The sequence below is a fragment of the Bos indicus x Bos taurus genome, chromosome 10, assembly GCF_003369695.1.
Source record: "Bos indicus x Bos taurus breed Angus x Brahman F1 hybrid chromosome 10, Bos_hybrid_MaternalHap_v2.0, whole genome shotgun sequence".
Lineage (NCBI taxonomy): Eukaryota > Metazoa > Chordata > Mammalia > Artiodactyla > Bovidae > Bos > Bos indicus x Bos taurus.
The window spans coordinates 61,328,478-61,350,274 of record NC_040085.1 but is presented as its reverse complement, the minus strand read 5'-3'; the positions used below and the strand labels follow the sequence as shown (position 1 = coordinate 61,350,274).

Genomic DNA, 21,797 nt, shown 5'->3' with positions numbered 1-21,797 from the left:
TTTCTCTTGTTGTAGAGCATGGGCTCAGTCAGGTTGCAGGATGTCGGCCTCTCCAGTTGCCTTGAGCTGGGTTATTGCCCCGTGGCACATGGGATCTAATTCCCCACCAGGGATTGAACCTGCATCCCCTGCATTGGAAGGCACATTCTTAACTACCAGGGAATGTCCCAGGCCTTTTCCTGAAGTGCCAGATGCCTTGAATGGAGACCTGCATCACAGAGGGGAAAGAATGCAGCCAGGGGCACTCACAGAGCCGAATTTTACCCTGGGACTCAATGGGATAATGCAATTCAAGCCCTTCGGAGACTGTAGTGCTCAAAACATGGTAGCTATTTAACTATTAGGTGCTCCCTGGGTCTTCTCAGAGTCACCTGCGCCTCCTGCATCTGGACCATCACACTGGATGAAAACAGCCTGTTTACTTTTCTCTTTCCTCTGCTAGACTGTAACATGTAGAAAAAGTGCCTTCCAGGTTCCATGATACGTTCATATTTGTTGAGTGCCTATGACATCAAGCAGTAAGTTCTTTACCTGGATTACTTCATTTAATTCTTAAAACCCTGTGGAGGTAGGAATTATTGTTATCATCCAATGTGATATATCTTGTTCTAGTCACTAAATTGTGTCCAACAGTTTTGCAACCCTGTGGGCTGTAGCCCGCCAGGCTCCTCTAGACAGTGTATTAAAAAGGAGAGACATTACTTTGCTGACAAAGGTCTGGCTGGTCAAAGCTATGGTTTTTCCAGTAGTCATGTATGGATATGAGAATTGGGCTATAAAGAAATCTTGAGTGCTGAATAATTGATGCTTTTGAACTGTGGTGCTGGAGAAGACTCTAGAGAGTCCCTTGGACTGCAAGGAGAGCAAACTAGTCAATCCTAAAGGAAATCAGTCCTGGTGTTCATTGGAAGGACTGATTCTGATGCTGAAACTCCAATACCTTGGCCATCTGATGCGAAGAACTGACTCCTTGGAAAAGACCCTGATGCTGGGAAAGATTGAAGGCAGGAGGAGAAGGGAACAACAGGGGATGAGATGCTTGCATGGCATCACCAACTCGATGGACATGAGTTTGAGTAAGCTCTGAAGTTGGTGATGAACAAGCCTGGCATGCTGCAGTCCAGGCAGTTGCAAAGAGTCAGACATGACTGAACAACTGAACTGAACTAAACTAAGGTTCCTCTGTCCATGGCATTTCCCGGGTAAGAATACTGGAGTGGGTTGCCATTTCCTTCCTTAGGGGATCTTCCTGACCCAAGAATTGAACTTGGATCTCCTGCATCTCCAGCACTGGCAGGCAAATTCTTTACCACTGAGCCACCAGTAAGTGGTATATATGACTGGTCAGGTTCCAGAACCTGTGCTCTTTACGCAGTGCGAATACCACCTCATCCTCACTCTAAGTATGTTTTCCTCACTTTTCTCCATTTATCCCACCACCACCATGGAACATATCCTCCCAATCATCTCCTCCTGTGTGTGGGGACTGTCTTTAGGATTCTCTTTGTACTAACCTAACCCAATGCCTTGTATAATCGGATGCTTTACAATCACTTCTCCACTTGCCTCACGCTGGGTTTAGGTACCTGTTATGCTTTCACTAGACTGAGTGGACCACCGGACACTCTATGCTTTTGTGGGTTTTTTTGGCCACACTACAGCATATAGGATCTTAGTTCCTTGACCAGGGATCAAACCTCTGCCCTCTGCAGTGGAAAAGTAGCGACCTAACCACTGGACCACCAGGGAATTCCTGTGCTTTTGTGTTCTAATGACAACCATCTGTTTCCTAAAGCAACTGAGATTTTGTTATTAGGAAAAAATAAAACATTGACACTAGGTATGACCGTATGCTACTGATACATATCTGAATTCTGGCCCTTCTACCTTTCTCAGAGAGTCTGTGTGAAACTGGGGTTTCCTTTCAGTATTACGTGCTCAGGCTCCATATGCTTTAGCATATAAATTGTACATCCCAAAGAGTATTACATATCTTTGGTGCCAAATAAAATAGAATGAATACTCATGTATAGCCGTCACCCCTATCAATAGAACAGTATCAGACTCTATCAAGTCCTTCATGTACACATCTCAATTGCCTCTCCTTCCAACCCTCCCCCTGGTAAACGCTAATATGCTTTTCATTAAACAGAGTATGAGTTGCTTGAGAGCAATAATTTTCTAATCAATAAGTCAGATGTGACCCCCACATACTTTGTGATGAAAGGTACTAGCAGCAAACGGATATTCAAACTTGAAGTATTTTGAGGTTTCACTTTCTATTCAAACATTTCATCAGATGTTTTCGTGAGCTGTTTCCAGTTCTAACTTCACCACCACTGCGGCATAATAATGCACCAAGCACAGATGTGTCAACTAAATTGTGGTCAATGTGAAAAATTTATTTTTGCCACAGCGGGGGACATGTGCTTTTATGACAATGCTGTCAGAATGCTAAGCTAGGAAGATGCTGCAGGTGGTGAAGATCAGTCTTCAAACCGCTCGTGTACCAGTACACCACCACCAAGGAGAAATGGTTTCCTCAACTCCAAGAACTTTGCCATGTAACCATGTGAGAAGACTTGAGAACTTGGTTGTGGCAGCAGACATTCTACTAACAGCTTGATGAAGACTAGTGTGGTAACACCTGAAGCCCTAAATCCTTACAGGAGAGCCACCAGTTTTGGTAGTCAGTGTGCCTCAAATAGCAAAAAATGGAAAACTATTACTCCTGCCAACTGTTACTATTACTTCAGACATTTCTGAAGTGGTTTAACACATTTTCATCATCTTGCCACTAATGTACCCTATGATAATAATTTCACTGTTCCCTCCCCTCCACTATCATTGTGAATTAGAAACACTCATATCAGCCCAGGACTGGAGATGAAATGCAATTCTGCCAGAGGTTTGCTGATGTTTGTATGCAGCAGCTAAAGAAGCCCTGAAATTGGACATAGTTTTCAGCATCACTCAGTTTGTGACAGGATTAAGTTAGGAAAGAACTTGGAGCTTTAAGGGAAATTGCTTCCAGAACGGGGTGGGGAAAAAAGACATCTGAGGCTATGAGGCAGAAACCTTTGGACAGATGCCCAGAAAAGTAGGAAGCCTATTCCCATCTCTCCTCAATATCTAGCATCTCTATTTAAAAAAGGCACAGCTTCCTGGTCTAGGATCAGAATGTGCTCTTTTTGTTGGGAATTTTTTGAAGGCAATTGTGGCTGCAATTGAGATATTGTTCTTTACTTTAATAAGATACAGTGTAAGTGGCACTCTAGATAATATATGTGAAGGAAAGGTCAATTCTATGCTGAAACATGTTTTTTTTAGGATGATTTTTTAATCTCAGGAAACAAACATGGAAAATCTCCATTTGCATTCCAGTAGTCAAGATAACCAAATAATTTATCCTTAAATCCAGACCCTTTTGAGAATGCAAGGAGTGTGCTATTAATAATTACACCTGGGCAACATACACCAGAGTTGTCTCAGGCAAACTGGCACATATGACCACTTATAATGCATCCTTTGTGTTTAATAAACATACCATCACACTGTGTACATTTTAGCCTTCCTTCAAGTGTGACTGATTCTGATTTTACCAAAGTCTTTTAATTTCCCTGACTTCCCTGGTGGCTCAGACTGTAAAGTGTCTGCCTACAATGCAGGAGACCTGGGTTCAATCCCTGGGTAGGAAAGATCCCCTCAAGAAGGAAATGGCAACCCACTCCAACATTCTTGCCTCAAAAATCCCATGGACGGAGGAACCTAGTAGGCAATAATCCATGGGGTCTCAAAGAGTCGGACACGACTGAGCAACTTTTATTTTTTCTTAGTTGCATGTGAGACCTAATTCCCTGACCAGGGATCGAACCCAGGCCCCCTGCATGGGAGCGGTCTTAGCCATTGAACCACCAGAGAAGTCCTGACAATCTGATTTTTTTAAAAAAAGCATTTATACAGATACTGTATATTATTAGATGTGTAATCTTTTAGTTATGTTAATACACTAAATAGAATCATTTGGCTAGAGGTAAGAATGTTCCATTTTTCCCTCTTGGTACTTTGGGTACTTTGAGCATTATCATCTGTTTTACAGATAAGGTAAATCAGCACAGGAGGCTAGTCAATTGCACCAAATCACACTGCCAGGCTGAGCTCAAGGCTAAAAGCTCTGTGCATGAATCCCCAGCAATTGTGCTGCTCACTGAATCATGAACAGCTGCACTCTAGAATTTGATCAGATTTCTATTACAGACTCACCAGAGGTGGAGACTTATTACCACCTTTCAGATGAAAAGTTTTGTGAGGTTTGTAAACAGGCTTTTCTTAGTTCAGGTCAATTGTTTTCATTCCCCTTCTATTAACAGGCCAAGATCCAGTCCTGATCGTTAGTCCTGTAGTTTGGTCTTTTTTTGTAAAGATTTCTTTGGGCATTCAAGAAGGGATCCAGGTATTCATTAAGTTTAGCACTTGGGATTTTTCTGTGTTGCAGTAACTAAGCAACAGTTAAGATGTTTTAACTTAGCATGTCCTGTATTGGCAAGTTTAAAAAAGAACCGTCAAGCCATACTTGGCAGAACCTCCCTCGGACTCTCCCACCCGCTGTACAGTTCCTGTACATCTTGGCTGCTCATCTACTACTAACAGAGACCTCTTTTGTCTCAGCCACTCTGACAGCCTTGTCCAAGCCTTTGCCGCTTGGGGGCAGCTGGATAACCAGTGTCTTCAATAATCGGTAGGGCTGACACTAGTGATTCGATCATCCAAAACCTTTTGTTAACAATTCTCACATCCGTATTTAACCTACTTTAAAATGCTACACCTCTGAGGATTATGTTTATGAAAATACAACTCAGTAAGTTAGCCGTTTAAGAACTGTGCTTATTTACCAAACTGCAAGGATATATATACATTTCAAACACTAGCTTTTTAAAGTATCTGATGAAACTCATTCAATGACATAAACTGTGTGAAAGGTATGAGAGTGAAAGTTAGTCACACAGTTGTGTCTGACTCTTTGCAACCCATGGACTATAGCCTTCCTGGCTTCTCTGGCCATGGAATCCTCCAGACAAGAATAGTGGATTGGGTTGCCATTTCCTTCTCCAGGGTTCTCCTTCTCCTTCTGCCATTTCCTTGACCTGGGGATCAAACCCAGGTCTCCTGCATTGCAGGCAGATTCTTTACCAACTGAGCCGCTAGGGAAGCCTATGTGAAAGGTTTGCTATGTAACACTCATTGTTATATGGATTTGACTTCCTAGGTATACAATTTTGGAAGCAGTGCTACAGCACTAAGCCAACCATGGCAGACACATGTAAGATGGAGAAGCTGTTCTTAGGAAAGCTGCATTTTGAAGCAAAGCAGAGCAGAGTAGGGAGAAGGCAATGGCACCCCACTCCAGTACTCTTGCCTGGAAAATCCCACGGACGGAGGAGCCTCGTAGGCTGCAGTCCGTGGGGTCGCTAGGAGTCGGACACAACTTGAGAGACTTCACTTTCACGCATTGGAGAAGGCAATGGCAACCCACTCCAGTGTTCTTGCCTGGAGAATCCCAGGGACGGGTGAGCCTGGTGGGCTGCCGTCTCTGGGGTCGCACAGAGTCGGACACGACTGAAGCGACTTAGCAGCAGCAGCAGCAGAGCAGTAAAACTGCTATTGGTTACACCTGATTGTACTCAGTTCCATAACATACCAAGTTAGGCGATCTTTACCTCTTAGCTGTAGTTTCATTATCTATAAAATCGAAACTAAAAACTGACCTTTAGGTTTGTTGTAACTTTAAATTCCAGGTGTTAAGAATTCAGTGGTCCAAAGTATATAAAATGTACATTAGAGCTATCATTATCAGCTCCCAGGAAATGAAACTGGATAAGTAGGACAATACATGAAGCTTAGTTTGGCCTCTTTATCTAAAAAGTTAACCAGTTGAGTGTCTTCCTAACTCCCCACAGCTTTGGAATCTACTCAGTGGTGTCTTAAGGGGACAAGAACAGGTCACGATGTCCACTGAAAAAGGCAGAGGTCTAGACTGATAATCAAGGAACTGCATATATAAAGGTATCTGGTACTGGGTACGAGCAAGGTATAATCTAGTGGACACTCTTAAGTCTTGATGCCATTCTCATGTAATTAGACCTTGGGGTTTACTTAACCTCTTTTAAAGATATTCTTACTCCTAAAAAAGGCTTTTTATCTGTCTTACAAAGCAAAAGCTTTTCTTGTGTGACACTAACACTTTAAGCATAGCTTAGAAATCTAGATGGAGATTCTACTGTAACCTGATCCCAGGTAATCTCAACTAGGAGATGTGGTCATCTAAAATAGCTTTAAAAATTTAAAAGTAGCCAAACTTTCTGTCCCTTCAAACACCTTATCTGTGTTATAAACCAAATTGTGCCCCCTTATTCCCCCTAATCCATGCTTAAGTCATAAGCTGCAATGTAATGGTTTATAGAAATGGGACCTTTACTTAAAGTGGGATTAGTATCCATTTAAGAGACAACTGAGAGCTTTCTTCTCTATGTGGGAGCAAACAGTGAGGAGCTGCCAGCCAGGAAGAGGCTCCCATCGAGTAACCGAATTAGCGGGCATCTTGATCACAGACTTCCTAATCTCCAGAACCCTAAGAATTTCTCGTTTGAGCCATCCAGTCTATGATCCTTTGTTACAGCAGCCCAAACTGACCTATAGTGGAATTGTGGAGCTGCTTTAGGGAAAGCAGAGAGGAACTAAGCTGAACCTGCTTTGTGTCTTCATTCCTGGAATCCCAGAGAATTAACACAAAAACCTGCCCCCATGAGAATAATCTTCAGATGCTGTAGGAACAAACTCCAGGAGGAGGACCAAATTCTCTTCCGGTATTAGAATTCTATTGCACTGCCTTGTCTAAAGTGTGCTTATATTAATAGTTAGGATTCTACTTTACTTTAGAGATCTGTTGCAAAGGGACTAGTGCTAACTTTTAACATGGTGATTAAAAAAAAGAAACTGCGTGTGTCAGATATCCAGGCAAGAACGTGTTTGCCAAAGGAATTTCATTTCATGATGGGAAAACCTCCCAGCCCTGCTCCAGAGTGGTCTTATATTTCACTACCTATTTCACAGCTCCACTTTAAGTGGGTCCTTTTAGGAGATACGAGTTAAGACATCAAATGCAAATTTAAAAAAAAAATTTCTTTTTGGTCCAAAGCAAAAAGCAGAAATCCTTTTCAAAAATAGAATATACCACAAATTATTTCACTCATTTATAGCCCCACTCATACTCGGTTTCAAGAAATGCTAGCAAATCCTCTGTGGACAGAGAACAGCAACTATATGCCAAGTTGAACAATGTGACCCTTACTGCAGGCACAGCAGTATCTTTTGTAGAGGAAAGGAGGGGTGTGTGGCAGCAGGGGCAGATAGGGAAGGCTCCCTGATTTCATGTGCACAGATAACCTGGTTACAAAGAATAGGCCAGCTTTAAAGGGAGGAGAGGAGATCCTCATGAGGGACACTGCGTTGCTGAAAGATGGGTTTGTGGAGGAGGCATTGTTCCCACGGAGCCTTCGTGAATGCAGGTCACATTGGGGGTTGGGGGGCAGGTGTCCCCTCAGGCTATTTTTCTTTCTTTATGACAACAAATTTGTAGTTAATTAGGTTCTGGACTTTTTCTGGGAAGCCCAGAATTGGGCCTAAAGATTAAAATAAGTGAAAAAACTGCGAAACCATGAAAATACATTAAAAAAAAAAGTTTTCAGGTATAATACACAAAAGCAAACAAGTTTATCTTAAAAAATATCAAGTATCACATCCATAGACTATCCCTAATTATAATTACGTCTTAAAGCAACATTTGTCTTTGTTTACAAATACAGCAGCAGGTGATAAAACCTAACATCTCCAACGGATTGCTTACAGTTTATAATACAAACAAATGTATATGTGGCAAATCACATTTTAGGCAGTTTAACTTAAAATGCATAGACAATTACATACATTAAATTTGTCATTATTAAATCAGTGAAAAAAATTACAATATCAAGGAAAAAATACAAAACCTTTATAGAGCACACATAAGAAGTCAAGTTTACTTAATGGCAACAAATCAGGATCTGCTTATCAGTGGCAGGCAGTGAAAGTGCCTTTATCCAGGGGAAAACTGAAGAGGCAAAACATCCCGTTACTTTGTGTGCTTGAATAGTTGCATCAACAAACACTACAGTCTTGAAAAGCATTTTCTTACTTAAAAAAAAAAAAAAAAAAAAGGTATTCCATACTTTGTTCTTTAAATGCCCAAAGCCTAGTCCAAAACTTCCACCAGCAGGAATGCTAAAATGCTTATCCAGGGAGCTAATACTGGGTGTACTCATCGAACCTGTAATGCCTGCCTCTACCTAGGCTAGCCTCTGGAGGGCATCCTCTTCATCTCCGTATCTCTGGCATCTGACAAAAGCACCTGGATTATGGACATTGAAGTGTCTGCTGAATGAATGCGGTCTTCAGAGGCTTTCTATTGCCAGAAGCTTGCATGGCCATTTCTTTAATACCAATTATTTTATTGGCAATTTTTTACCTGGCAGAATTCTGAAATTAAAAAGAACAGTGCCTGTCCTCAACACTAAATATTGCTCTATTAAGATAAAATTATAGTCTTCCCTGAAAGCCACCCACCACTTTCTATGCATAGTACAGTGGATCAGTGTGATCCATCTGAATTAAGCCTTATGCTTTTCAAAAACTTGAACACTTGAAGGTCTGTGCTTAGGTTTAATTTCCAAGGTTTATAAACCAGGCATTTTACAAATCTAGCACTAGATTATTCAGGGTGAGAAAGGAAGACACTGGCACGAATCTCTTAGAAGTGTAGGCAACTGACTGATTTGCAAGCTAGGCACAGGATTTTAACTGAAACTTGAGTAGAGCTATGTTGATATACACGAAGTTCCAAAAGCTGTACATCTGAGTACAATAGGTAGCACTAATAACTGTGAGGTAAAAATACCAGGGGCAAAACCGACCTGTTTCCTAGAAAATATTCCAATATCCCATTGTAGCGGTGTGATAGACCACCCCCTTTCTACTCTGCCCCTTTATTATTCTCTGTCCATGGAATTCTCCAGGCAGGAATAATGGAATGGGTAGCCATTCCCTTTTCCAGGGGATCTTCCTGACCCAGGGATCGAATCTGTCCATTACTGTCTGAGCCACCCTTATTATTCTCTACTGAAAACAGTAAGCAGTAAAACTAACAAAGGAAGGAGGCCCTTTAGTAATTAAAAAATGCACTTATTCCTGAATAATCAATATATTATTTTACAGAAAACAGGGCTATGCAGTCAGAGCTGTAAACAGCCATCTTCAAAAGCATTAGGCAGAGTCTAGTAAGACAAGCCAAGGCATTGTAAGCACTTCTTTAAGGAGCCTTGATTTTTGAGGACTCTGTGTATGAGTGAGGACCCAAGGTCTGATTTTGAATTTCTGTCACCTTTAGGCTCAACAATTTCAAAACCTAAGATCCTAACTCCAGACATACTATTCCTCAACACATCTCAACTATCTCCATCAAATTTATCTTAAAATTTCTGCTCTGAAAGTCCAAATGCCAGTATATTTACTGCATACTCCCTTAAGGCCAGACATACTTTCTAACAAGCAGCCTGTTCCACAAACCAATCTTGGCCTAGCATAGTTTGTTTTAAAAGCAACGTTCCCTAGTAAAGACAAAAAACCTTCTTAGATGCTTTCTTCCATGTCACCCTTGAAACAACTTCTGCTTTTCTTAACTCCACCCTGAACCTAAAAATACCTGCTGGCCCAGAATACCCTTAAGAATTGAGATGTCCCTCCCCCAAGTGGAGAAATTCTATTTCCTTCAATTCTGATTCATTAAAAAAATTTCCCCAAGTATCAGTTGGAAAACCCTTGAAAAGCCAGTTTTAAAATGGCAGTACCATCTACGGCATGCTGGGCAGTGTGGGTCGCAGCAGTTAATGTAAGGGGTAGTAGTTCCAAATCTTGTATTCATGGCCCTTCAAATCCTTTAGCATAAGATTTTCTCTCATAATAATAAAGAGATTCCACGATTAGATTCCCAAACTTGCTACCTCTTCTTCTTGTAGTCAAACATTATCCTCTCTAGTGTTAAATATTTTATCTAAAGCCAGAGCTGTCAACTTATCCCAAGGTAGGACAACGAAAATAACCAAAAGGAGAGAGATCTTTGTTGCCATCTCACTTTTCCTATCATCCTTCCAAAATTAGCTAATATTATGATATTCACTGATAATTTAAGCTATGATACCTTCTAAGGCTACTGCCTTACAAATTGAAGGCTAGAACAGATTTCAAGAGTACTGTAGATAGCTGCCACTTGTCCCTGCAAAGAAGTGAAAGAAAAAGACTGTGCCACTATGAAAAAGCGAACATTCCCCAGTCTGAAAATACCTAAACAAATTAGTTTCAATTCTGAAAGCTTGACTCTATCATTTACTTAAGGGAGGCCTAAATACTGTTGGTTACTCTAGAAAGTTGACAATCTTGCTTTCTTAAAAGGAGGTAGCTAACAAACCATTAAACTGGCAGCATTTGGCATTCTTGACATTTTAACTATGAGAGAGATAAAACCACCAAATATTTTCTTTCTAAGCAAAAGTAAGAGCTCCTGCATAAATCTCTCATATATTGGTCAAGAAAGTCACAAATACATTTTAGTAACCTAATGGATACATTCAAAATTTCAAAATGTTATTGACAAGTAACACGGTCAGTTCTATCCCAAATCTAAAAATATGATTTAAAGATAAGGTGCCAAAAAGCTATTTTGAAGGTTACAAACAACACTTATTTTTAAGTAACACAGTCACACTACTTTAAACTCAATTGTAGAGATCTATACTTTATGATTATGCTCAGTGTTAGAGCTAGAGAATAATTTTTGGGTGGCACTCATTCTTCTACCTATTTACCAGTCTTACTGTCAACAAATACAGAACTGAACTGTTAACCATAAGCACTTTACAAACAGATCCAGGAAAACTATGCGAGACACAATGACATAGCTTAACCAGACTCTGAAAGACATTAACATATTTCGATCACACTTCTACAAAGAGCAGTCATGTCTGTATGACTGAGGTTCTCTAAACTAACTTCTGTGTTTGTGATAGAGCCCTAGAGTAGGCCAGTTTTCAGTATCAGGGAGCAAGGGGACTACAGGAAGGGCCCCATAGAAGAGTGTTTTGTGGGAATGCAAATTACTTATTACTATGAAGTAGTTCCCAGGGTCTCCTCCAATTTGAGGTTCCAGACAAAGGAGAGAATTATTTCCTCCTTGAGCTCTTCCCAAAGCAATATAGACAGTTCAATCTATTCTAAAACAATACAAAGAGATCACCAATTCTCTAAGAATATAATTTACATTTACACGTCGGCCTGCATTAAAAAGAAACAAGTTTCCACAAAGGGCATATTTTAGAGCTGTATGACCCATCTGGCTAAAAATAAAACATATCAGTGGAACTAAAAACGAAGGAAAAGTTTTTACTAAAAGCTCAAGGATAAAAATGAACTCAACATCTGACAGTAATCACCAACAGTTTTAAAATGTATATCCAAAATATAACCTCAGAAGGACCAGGTTTATTTATCCTGTAGAAAGAACAGCTCAAGATGTTGAGAAGCATCATTTGTTTAAATTATGACAATGTGATTGTTTTCAAAGTGTGTTTATTTAGGGGAAAAAGTGATTATATAAGTGTTTAGTTTCATAATTTAAACAAATTGAAAAGTTTGTTTTAAACAAATTGTAGCAAAGAGCTATTCAATATACGTAATTACTTTAACTTTCCATAAAAACCAAATAAAAATCACATTTGAATGATTTCCATTTCCATTTTTATCTGATTGTATCCATCAGATGTACTATACATCCAAGCACAAGAGGCAGACATCTTCTGAGAGGTGCAAGAGTTGTTCTTTCATGAATGCCCTCTAAGAATAGGGAAACAGCAATTTTTAGATATGCATTCATGTGCATATATCTATGTACTTCAAAAAGCAAAGCGTCATCTCTTCATCCATTGTTAACTTAATGGTAAGACTGCAACAGAAAAAAGAAAAAGTAAACTTCTAGATTTTGTAAACGGAGTTTATTAACTCCTTGCTGTGACTTAAACTTATTGCTTAATAAATCCAAACAGCAAATCATCACTTATTCTGGCATACACTTTACTAAAATATTTAAAACCATATATATATATATGGCAAAAAGTTATACTAATTAAAAGTTTCAGGGACACTTTATTAAGATTAATCGGTTGTGATTAATTTGGTTGGAGATCTGATTAGTCCTTTTAAGAATAAACAGATTTTGTTTTCCCCTATGGAGAATGGGACTTGGCTCAATTCATAGGGGAACAAGGTGCTTTTCTACTTGGTCATATGCCCAAGACAGGGTCCTCAACTAAGATGTCAACCCTACTCCAGCTTGGCTGACAGCAGAGCACACAGCATTACATATAACTGGCGATGCAGCAGAGTGGTATAACCTTGAGCTCAGTACTGTGAAGGATCTAACATAACCCTGGCTGAGAAACACGACAGCTGCATGAAAGATGGGCAACGTTACACATTCATGGCTCTGGATTCTCTAAAAATCTACCTCTATATCTAGCCAGACTGGGAGAGATGACTTTCATTGAACTTTGTGCTTTGGTTTGATGCTATTAAAACAGTACTGAGAGAAGTTAAAAAAAAAAAAGTCCAACGAAACACATCTCTCAGTTTACTTCAAGGATGCTGTTGAGGATACCACTTATTACATTACAAATTATTTGAGGGATATCTGAGGAATTTCTGTATTTTTAATGCCAGGAATACCTATGCTTTCATGCTTTTAAATGCTTTATCTAAATTTGTCTGAAGCTTGAAATTGACTTATTTTATATAACACCCCTTAAAAAAAGGTTTAATAGCTTTCTAATTGTCCATCCAAAACTGGAGACAGTTTTTCAGCTCATGGGACTATTACTGCATGTTAATAACAAATTAAACACTCACATGGGGGCCACCAGGCATCGGTGGAGCACCAGAAGGTCCTGAAGGCACTTGAAAAGGATTATTGGGAGTGGGATAGAGTCCTGGTGTGGGATATGATCCTGCAGGGGCAGGATATGGCGCTGGTGGTCCCCAGGCTCCTGGTGGCACGGTGCCCCAAGGAACAGGTGGGGCCGCCCCTGGTGCCTGGGGAGGAGGAGGAGCGGGGTATGGCCCTGGAGATGGATATGGCATATTGGGGGTGGGATACTGCCCTCCCATTCCTGGTGCCCAGGGTCCCGAAGACATGGATCCCCATGGACCTAAAGGACCAGCTGCAGCTGGATCTGTGGGTGCACCATATGGTCTTGGAAGCTCAGGAAAGGGCATATTTGGTGTAGGATATGGCCCAGTGGGGCCAGGGCCTGGATAAGGACCCCCAGGTGGGGGGCATGAGGGTCCAGAAGGAGGAAAGGGAGCCGGGGGTCCTGGAGGCGGTCCGGTGGGAGGCACGGAGGGGTACATCCCTGTTGGCGTTGGTCCAAAAGGCACGGGGGAGGGTGTTGCACTTGGCGGGAGTCCAGATGGCACAGCAGGTGGAGCACTTGGGTTATTCCAGGGGTTGGAACCTGGCCAGCCTTGAGGAGGTTGGCCGGGTTTTGTATTGCTCACAGCAGAGGTTTTGGCAGGGGAGTTTTCAGGTAGCGCATCTGCCAACTGGAATACAAAACAAGCATGTCTTATTGATCGTATTCAGGGACAAGCAATGCCATACATGATTATCAACCCATGAAGGATGGTAAGCTATAAGGTCAGGAATTCTTCAAAAGCCAAGCTGTTCCATTTATAAACCACCTCATTTAATACAAAATTTAGGAGTTTCCTTGAATATCAGCTTTACAATGCAAATTCCTCAGAGAAGGTCAAGTTTTCTAAATACAACTGATCAACACAGTGTGAACTGAATCCTGGCTTTTCCTCAAACGAGTGACATAACCTCTCTGAGCCTTGGTTTCCTCATTTTCAAAACAACAGTTTAGGGTTAACCTGAGGCCTAAACGAGATAACTCACTCCATGCACTTAACACAGTGCCTGGTATATAATTATCAATAAATGTTGGCTATAATTAACACTATCAGGTTAAAAGAAAACAGAAGCCTTTAAAAAATTATACTTAAAGATTCATAAAGAAATAAATACTACAGAATGCATTTTCGAATATTATAGCTAAATAAAGACAAATCATCCATCAAAATCACATGCTAAAAAAAAAAAAAAAAAAAAATGAAGAATCACAAAAAGCATTTCTTTTAAATTGGAAGACTTAGGGCCCACAGTTAGGACCATGTCTTTTTTTCTAAGAGCTGAAAAACTTATGAAGAATAAATGCATCAACTTACCGAAAATTCATCAGACATTTTCCTAAAAACAAAACCAAAACAAAACAAAAAAAGAAGGAATATTTCAAAACCAGTTTTATACGTCATTTTCAATGACAGGTTAAAGATTGGCATCTTGTTTTAACTTACATCTGATTATTAATTAAGTGGAAAGTAGAGCATTATTTAAATTTAATACCCCATTTAGACTTCTTTTTCTGTAAATATGCTTGGACCACTTTCCTCAATTTTTATAACTCCAGTATAATTAACTTTCAATGAAATGCCCAGATTACTGCTCAGGTCAACAAGCTCTGACAGCTGTATTTGCCCCTGTAACCATCCAAAATACACAACATTTCCCTTACTCCATAAAATTTACTCATGCTATTTCCCAATTAATTCCTAAAAAAGCAATCACTTTCTTAGTTTTCACTTGTTCCTTGATTTCATATAATCAGAATACTACAGTATGTACTTTTTTTGCATTTGATCATTTTACTAATAGTACATCTTTTTTTTTAATGCTTTTTAAGACATTAAGGGTATTAGATGACACAAAAAAATTCATCTACGCTTTCTAATAGTATTTATATAGTTTAACTTGTTTAAAAATCTTCTGTTTTTCTTTCAAACAATAATTACTGAGTAATCTGTCTTTTCTTAACTGACCCAACAAGCCACCTTTAACACATTCTACAGCTGCTATTGATAACAAACACTGAAAAATCTATCTACCATGCTAAGTGCTTCAGGTGCATAATCTCACAAATAGATGCAGATTCTATTACCACTCCCAGTTTACAGCTGAGAAAAGGAAGCTTAGCAAGTTCACTTGTTTCAAGTCACAGAGCTAGTGACAAACACTGAGATTCAAACCCAGGTATAGATTGATTCCAAAACCACCAGGCCACAGAGCCTCCAGCATTTCCCAAAGGTCCTGTGAACATTATTCTACTGATCCACAGTATAACATTCCATCTTATTAGGGCAGCTTTATACTTTTAAACAAATTTTATGACCTACTATTACTATTTTTTCAGGTTTTCCTGACTATTGTCATGCTTATTTTTTCTAAGTCACTTTGTGAAACAAACAAAAAATCCCAACAGCACAATGAGAAAACATAATTAAATTTACAGATGTAGGGGACATTTGATAATATTTAAAATATAAAAATATTATCATTTGAGAAACAAGGTATATCATCCTGGTTCCCATCACTGTCATTTATTATCACTCAATAGTTTTTAAAAATCAAGACTCCTATACATTTTTTGTGAGTTAGATTTCTAAATAGTAAACTTTTTTTCATGGTTGTAAATTGGGTCTTCCATTATGTTTTCTAATTGGTTGGTTGTTCATATACGGGAAAAGCCTTTTAAATTTTAGTGAATTACTTTTGTAAGCAGTGACATTACTGAATTATTTCTGAAAGTCTCTCAGTTGATTCTCTGGAATCTGCAGATAAAGAATTATGCCATTAGCGAAAAATAATTTTACCATCTCTTTGCAATGTTTATACCCTTTTTCTCTTTTGCATAAGCTAGAATTTAAACAATAAAATGTTAAATAAGATAGTGTGAACACAGTAGTCTTCCCAACTCTCCTGGTAATGCTTATAATGTTTAAATATGATTCTCATTTTTAGTTTTGAGATTTTAAAAAATTACAGTAAGGAAAGCTTCTATTTATGCCTATTTTTGCTAGATTTGGTCCCTTTTTTTTTTTGCTAGCTTAAAAAAAACACCACTGAATTTCTTCAGATTTTTTTGGCATCTAATGATTTGATCTCACAGTTTTTCTCTCTGCCCCACCAATACACAATATTGAGCCATTTACAGAGTTTTAGTTCGTGTGGTATGGTTATTATGCGGAATGATAAAGAAAATGAACAGGAAGCCTGCAGTCACAGCAGCTATAACCTTGTTCTTAAATTCATAAGATTAAAAAACACATCATGAATGTATAGCAAATATATTTATCCATTTATTTCCATGTTAAGGTTTTATACTAAAAAGTAACATCACACAATAGTAGATTCTTAGGACAAACACATGAAAAAAAGTTTATCAATGCACAAGTTTCAAGCCTACCTAAGACTAACATTCTTTTCACACAGGGTGAGCCATTTCGAAACAGAAAGTGGTTCTGTATCAAAGTTCACATTAATTCTGGAGCAAAAAACCTAATTAAGCAACCCATTCAATTTCACCTGGTCTTACATTTCAGGTTTTTACAATTACTCATTTCCTTCTTAGTTTTTGAAAAACTGTGGTTAATTAATCATAGCATGACATTAAAATCTAACTCTGGCTTTCAAAAGTTTAAATTCAACATCAAATCCTGGAAGACAGAGGAAATAATAAAGCCTTGACCAAAGGGATTAGAAACAGAGGTCACTTCCTGTTTTACAGCATTGCACTGTAAAGCAACTTGTTTTCCATGCCCAAACAGTATTCATATTAATTGGAAACATTCCAATTTACTATTTGGGGAATACTTTCACCATAAAATGGTTAAAAAAATAGAGCTGGACATCAGTACTCCAATCTAGAATACAATCCAATAGAATGGACATCGAGTATACTTGCAAAAAAAAAACAACCAACAAACCACTGGATTGCCAGGAAACCCCCCCAAACCCTAGATTTTCCAGAGGGGGAAAAAAAAAAAAACAACCCTCCAAAACACATGGATTATGCTAATTAAAATGAGTCCAATGTGATCTTGAACTACAAAAAAAAAGTTTATAATCAAGGAAGACTTTTTCATTTTGGAAAAATCTAAAGCTGTCACTTCCAAAAGTTCCCATTAACTCTTTATGGCAATACACATCATGTGTAAAATTTTTTTTTTAATTTTTCATTGTATTTCTGAAGAGCAATTTTAAAACAGAGGAGTACATAATTTCTTTCAACTAGCATTAGAAACATAAAACATTTCTGTAACACCTATGGCCTTTAGAATAAAGATAGTAATTCAATCATGGGGGAGTTTTAAAAAGTTGAACCCCATAAATTACTGGTATTGGACAAGGAATATTTCAAAGGGCCATCAAACTGTAGGAGTCAAAAACAGTATGGGACTACACAGTTAGGAAACCCGGACACCAAATTTTTTGTCTCAATCTTTTGACAAAGACAGTGTTTAGCCAGAGACCATTTTTCTCATCAACAAAAGTTACAATTCCTGACTACTTCACAGATAAGTAAAATATCTAAAAATCTACAGTTATAAACAAGATATTTATTAAGAGTCACTAAGTGAAATCACAGAGAAGGTAATGGCACCCCACTCCAGTGTTCTTGCCTGGAGAATCCCAGGGACGGGGGAGCCTGGTAGGCTGCCCTCTATGGGGTCGCACAGAGTCGGGCACAACTGAAGCGACTTAGCAGCAGTACCAGCAGCAAGCGAAATCAGGATTTTTGCATTGACTTGTTTAGTATGGGGAGAGGATACTGGTAATACATTGTACCGAAAATATAAATTTTGAATGAACATTTTTATGTGATAGTTTCTAGTATTGGCATTTATTAGATAACACTGTTTTACATTTGGACAACTCAAGAAATTGGGATCTGCATGTTTTTGAACATTTTAAATTACTTAAAAAAATATGTAATTAAAAAAAATAACTTTTCAACAAGCTCCTGTCAGTCCTGTTTTCTACACTCATACTTTTTGGAACCTAAGTGCCTGGTACTGCACTGGGCCTTGGGGAAATGAATAGTCTTACATGGAATAAACACTTAACAGCAGTTCACAGTCTGGTGGAGAACTACCATTTAAACAGTAGGCTACCTGGGGCAAGTGCAGGGCACTATGGGAACACCTTGAAGAGCTCCTAAAGGTATCAAAGGAGGAATCCTGAGGAGTCCTGTCTTTGCAGTGTGGGAGAACAAAAAGACCTGGGGTAGGTCCTAGGGAAAGGAGCAGTTTCTGCAAAAGCTGGGGCGGGGGCGGGCAAGAGATCTGGGGGATGTATAAGCAGTTCAGATTGGCTGCAATGAAGAAAGGGGAGGAATACGAAAGCTTCACCCAGAGAGTCTCTAGACCAAAGTTTGACCATCTCAGAGACAGCACACCTCAATCTGTTACTTCAACTATAATAATGGGCCCTTAAGGTCAGAACTAAATGGGACTGGTAAATCAAGTGCCTAGAAAATAAACATACCACCTTCTCTTCCTCGGTGTACGGGCATACTGTATATAGTTAAAACAGTGCAAGCCTGGGGAGGGGGGTCGGAGGGAAGTTCAAGGAGGGGACATATGTGTATACCTATGGCTAGTACAGGCTGATGTACGGCAAAAACCAACTCAATATTGTAAAGCAATTATCCTTCAGTTAAAAAAGCATTAAAAAATAAAGGCGTGCACACTGTAAGTATTTCAAACCAGGTAATGCTGCAGTTCACTGGTGGGCTCTGGACAAGCCAAGCTGTGCAAACCCCAGAGGTGAAAGTTGACAGTAGGAGCCACCTCACAGATTTGCTGTGAGACTTACACAATAAATCTCCTGGTCACTGTCTGGCAGGTAGCAAAAACTCAATAGATGTCAGCTTTTACAAATTGCTATGATAGGTTCGTAAACTTTTACCTGCAGTTCTCAATTCAGAAACCTCTAGAAATGAAAGTGTTCGCAAGTTTGACATAAAACTTACTTGGTGGACTTCCCTGGTGGCTCAGACGGTAAAGCGTCTGTTTACAAAGTGGGAGAGCTGGGTTCGATCCCTGGGTCGGGAAGATCCCCTGGAGAAGGAAATGGCAACCCACTCCAGTACTATTGCCTGGAAAATCCTGGACAGAGGAGCCTGGTAGGCTACAGTCCATGGGGTCGCAAAGAGTCGGACACGACTGAGCGACTTTTCATCGCTGCACAAATATTAATGCTGGATTGGGGACGCTGCCCCGACTCCGCTGGTGTGATCTCTCGTCTTTGCACCTTATCGGCTTTCTAAAATCTAAAGATAAAATTTTTAAGATTTCTGAATTCCAAAACACACTGGTCCCAAGGATTTCAGTTAAGGGGCTGTCTCTGGGTCTCTGTTCCTCGTGGAGAGAGGAAAAGGGACATTCCAGTACACACAACTCAAGTTTCTGAAACAAACTAGCTTTGAATAGAAAGTTCAGAGACACCAGTATTGAGAAAAATGTCTATTTCTCCTGCCCAAAGAACACTATTCCCGAACAAAGAACTTCTGAAAGATTTCTGAAGGGTACCTTCGTCTTTAATGGAGGGTTCTTTTTCAAAACAAACTCACAGCCATCAAGTGTACGAGCGTGTATTTCTTCAGTAACAACCCTATAAAAATTTTTTTCTTCTTCTGTCAGATGAGTATGCTTCCATGCTTCAACATTACAATCCCCATTTATTAGAAGCACTACTCTTGATTTTCAGAAGAAAACGGTCCAAAGCCACCAGGCGCTCCTAAATCCTAAAATAAGGGAGCATTACAGAACTCAACACTTCTCAGTTTGTCATGGATATTAATCTAAGTATCTGCTAGGAACTCCTCTAGAAAATGACGACCAAAAAAAAAATAAAATGATGAGCAAAACCTCATATTGCGAATAATCTTAAACTAGCACCAAAGACTCCTACAAGACTCTTTCAGCCTTCCTCTCCCTTTCATTAGCAATTAATGAGTGGGGGAGGGAGTCGGGGCCAAGGGGCGCAAGGCGGGCAGCCCTTCGGAGCTCAGCGAACAAAAGGAGTCCGGGATTAACCGGAGCGAACCGGCCTCCGAGCGGGTCGCGCCCGCCCGGGAAAGGGTGGGGGAGGGGCCAGGCCCGCTCCCCGCCCCGCCCCCCGAGCCAGGCCTGACGTCACCCGCCGAGAAATCCATCGGTACGACGTCACCCGCCCCCGACGCCTTCTCCTTGGGGGGCTAGCGGGCGGACTGCCCACAGCCGAGAAGAAAACCACGGGGAGACGCTCTTAGCCCCCGCCCCACCAAAGAGGCATCTGAGGCACCTCTGTTACTGTCCCCGCGTCCCGCTTGGGCGGGCTCCCTCGCTCTCCTCCATGACCCCCTAGCGCCGAGGCAGCCTCACCCGGCAAGATCCGAACTCGCAGCAAGATCTAGAAGCGGCGATGGGTCCGAGAGAACTGGGTGCTTAAGAACCGAGCGTAGCCCGACCGACGGCAGCGGAGACGGAGACGGAGGCGGCAGCAGCACCAGCAGCGCGCGGCTCCTCCTGGCGCCGGAACAGGAAGCGCCGTGCTCGGAACGCGCTGCCCCCACCCGGCTCCGCCTCCCCACTGGTCGGCGGAGCCCGGCCGCGCGCGCCCTCCTCAGGGCCCCGGTGGCACTGCGGCCAGCCCGTCCACGACTGCTCGGCTGTTTTTCTCTCAGTGGGGGGAAGGAAAGCTCCCTGGTTTCCCGGAGTTCTGAGCAGTTTAGAGGAAACGCCAGTGGCGGGTTGCGTTCTGGCAGCCTGGCGGAAATTGTCTCCTGGAGAGGCTTGAAAGCAAGTTCTGGATTCCCTATACTTGGGGTATTTAGAGTTAGGCCTCGAAGCTGGCTAGGTGTGAATGCCTTCTAAACCGGGGCACGGATCCGTTGGCCAAAATTGTGGAGAGCTAAAGCAACAGTGGTCGCAAAGAGTCGGACACTACTGAGCGACTGAACTGAACTGAAAGCAACAGTGCAGAAAAGTGAAGACGTTTGCAAATGGCTTGACAAATTGATATTAACAAAAGGAATGGATATCTTTGCAGGTTTTTTCTAATCAATATTTTTTTCTCCCCGTAGTTCAGTTTTGAACCTTTACCTACCTACTCTGTGACAGACCTCAAAGGTGATTGACACATGACCGCAGCGGTCAGGGAATGTGCTAGCTAACAATGAAGATGTCATAATTACGTGTTGTGCAAAATATACATATATAACACGTACATATGTTTTAGTGTAAAAATTAAAACGTATGCAGTGTTCTTAGATTTTATTTTCACTTGCTGTTAGTGGATTGCTGGGTGGACGTTTTACTATTAGCTTCTTAAACGAAGACTTTTCTGGGTTTATTCCACAGCACACGTAATTCCCATACTGAAAAATGAGTGATAGAGAATCTTCAAATAATACCTAAGCCTGGGGAAAGGGAAAGAGGAGAGTGAAAAATTTGGCCTAAAGCTCAACGTTCAGAAAACTAAGATCATGGCATCTGGTCCCATCACTTCATGGCAAATAGATGGGGAAACAGTGGCAGATGTCTTTTTTTTTTTTGGCTCCAAAATCACTGTAGATGGTGACTGCAGCCATGAAATTAAAAGATGCTTACTCCTTGGAAGCAAAGTTATGACCAACCTAGACAGCATATTAAAAAGCAGAGACATTACTTTGCCAACAAAGGTCTGTCTAGTCAAGACTATGGTTTTTCCAGTAGTCATATAT

At 40.5% G+C, this 21,797-nt stretch overlaps 1 protein-coding gene across 1 annotated transcript; it reads right to left on the bottom strand.

The window, feature by feature from the left end:
* Positions 1-7,725: 7,725 nt before the first annotated feature.
* Positions 7,726-20,627, bottom strand: MAPK1IP1L (mitogen-activated protein kinase 1 interacting protein 1 like). The gene is made up of 4 exons (XM_027554166.1): positions 20,458-20,627; positions 14,422-14,443; positions 13,045-13,737; positions 7,726-12,085 (listed from the first exon to the last, which is right to left on the bottom strand). Exons 2-4 carry the CDS (start codon positions 14,437-14,439, stop codon positions 12,074-12,076), a joined length of 723 nt encoding a protein of 240 aa, XP_027409967.1. The 5' UTR covers positions 14,440-14,443; positions 20,458-20,627; the 3' UTR covers positions 7,726-12,073.
* Positions 20,628-21,797: the final 1,170 nt, after the last annotated feature.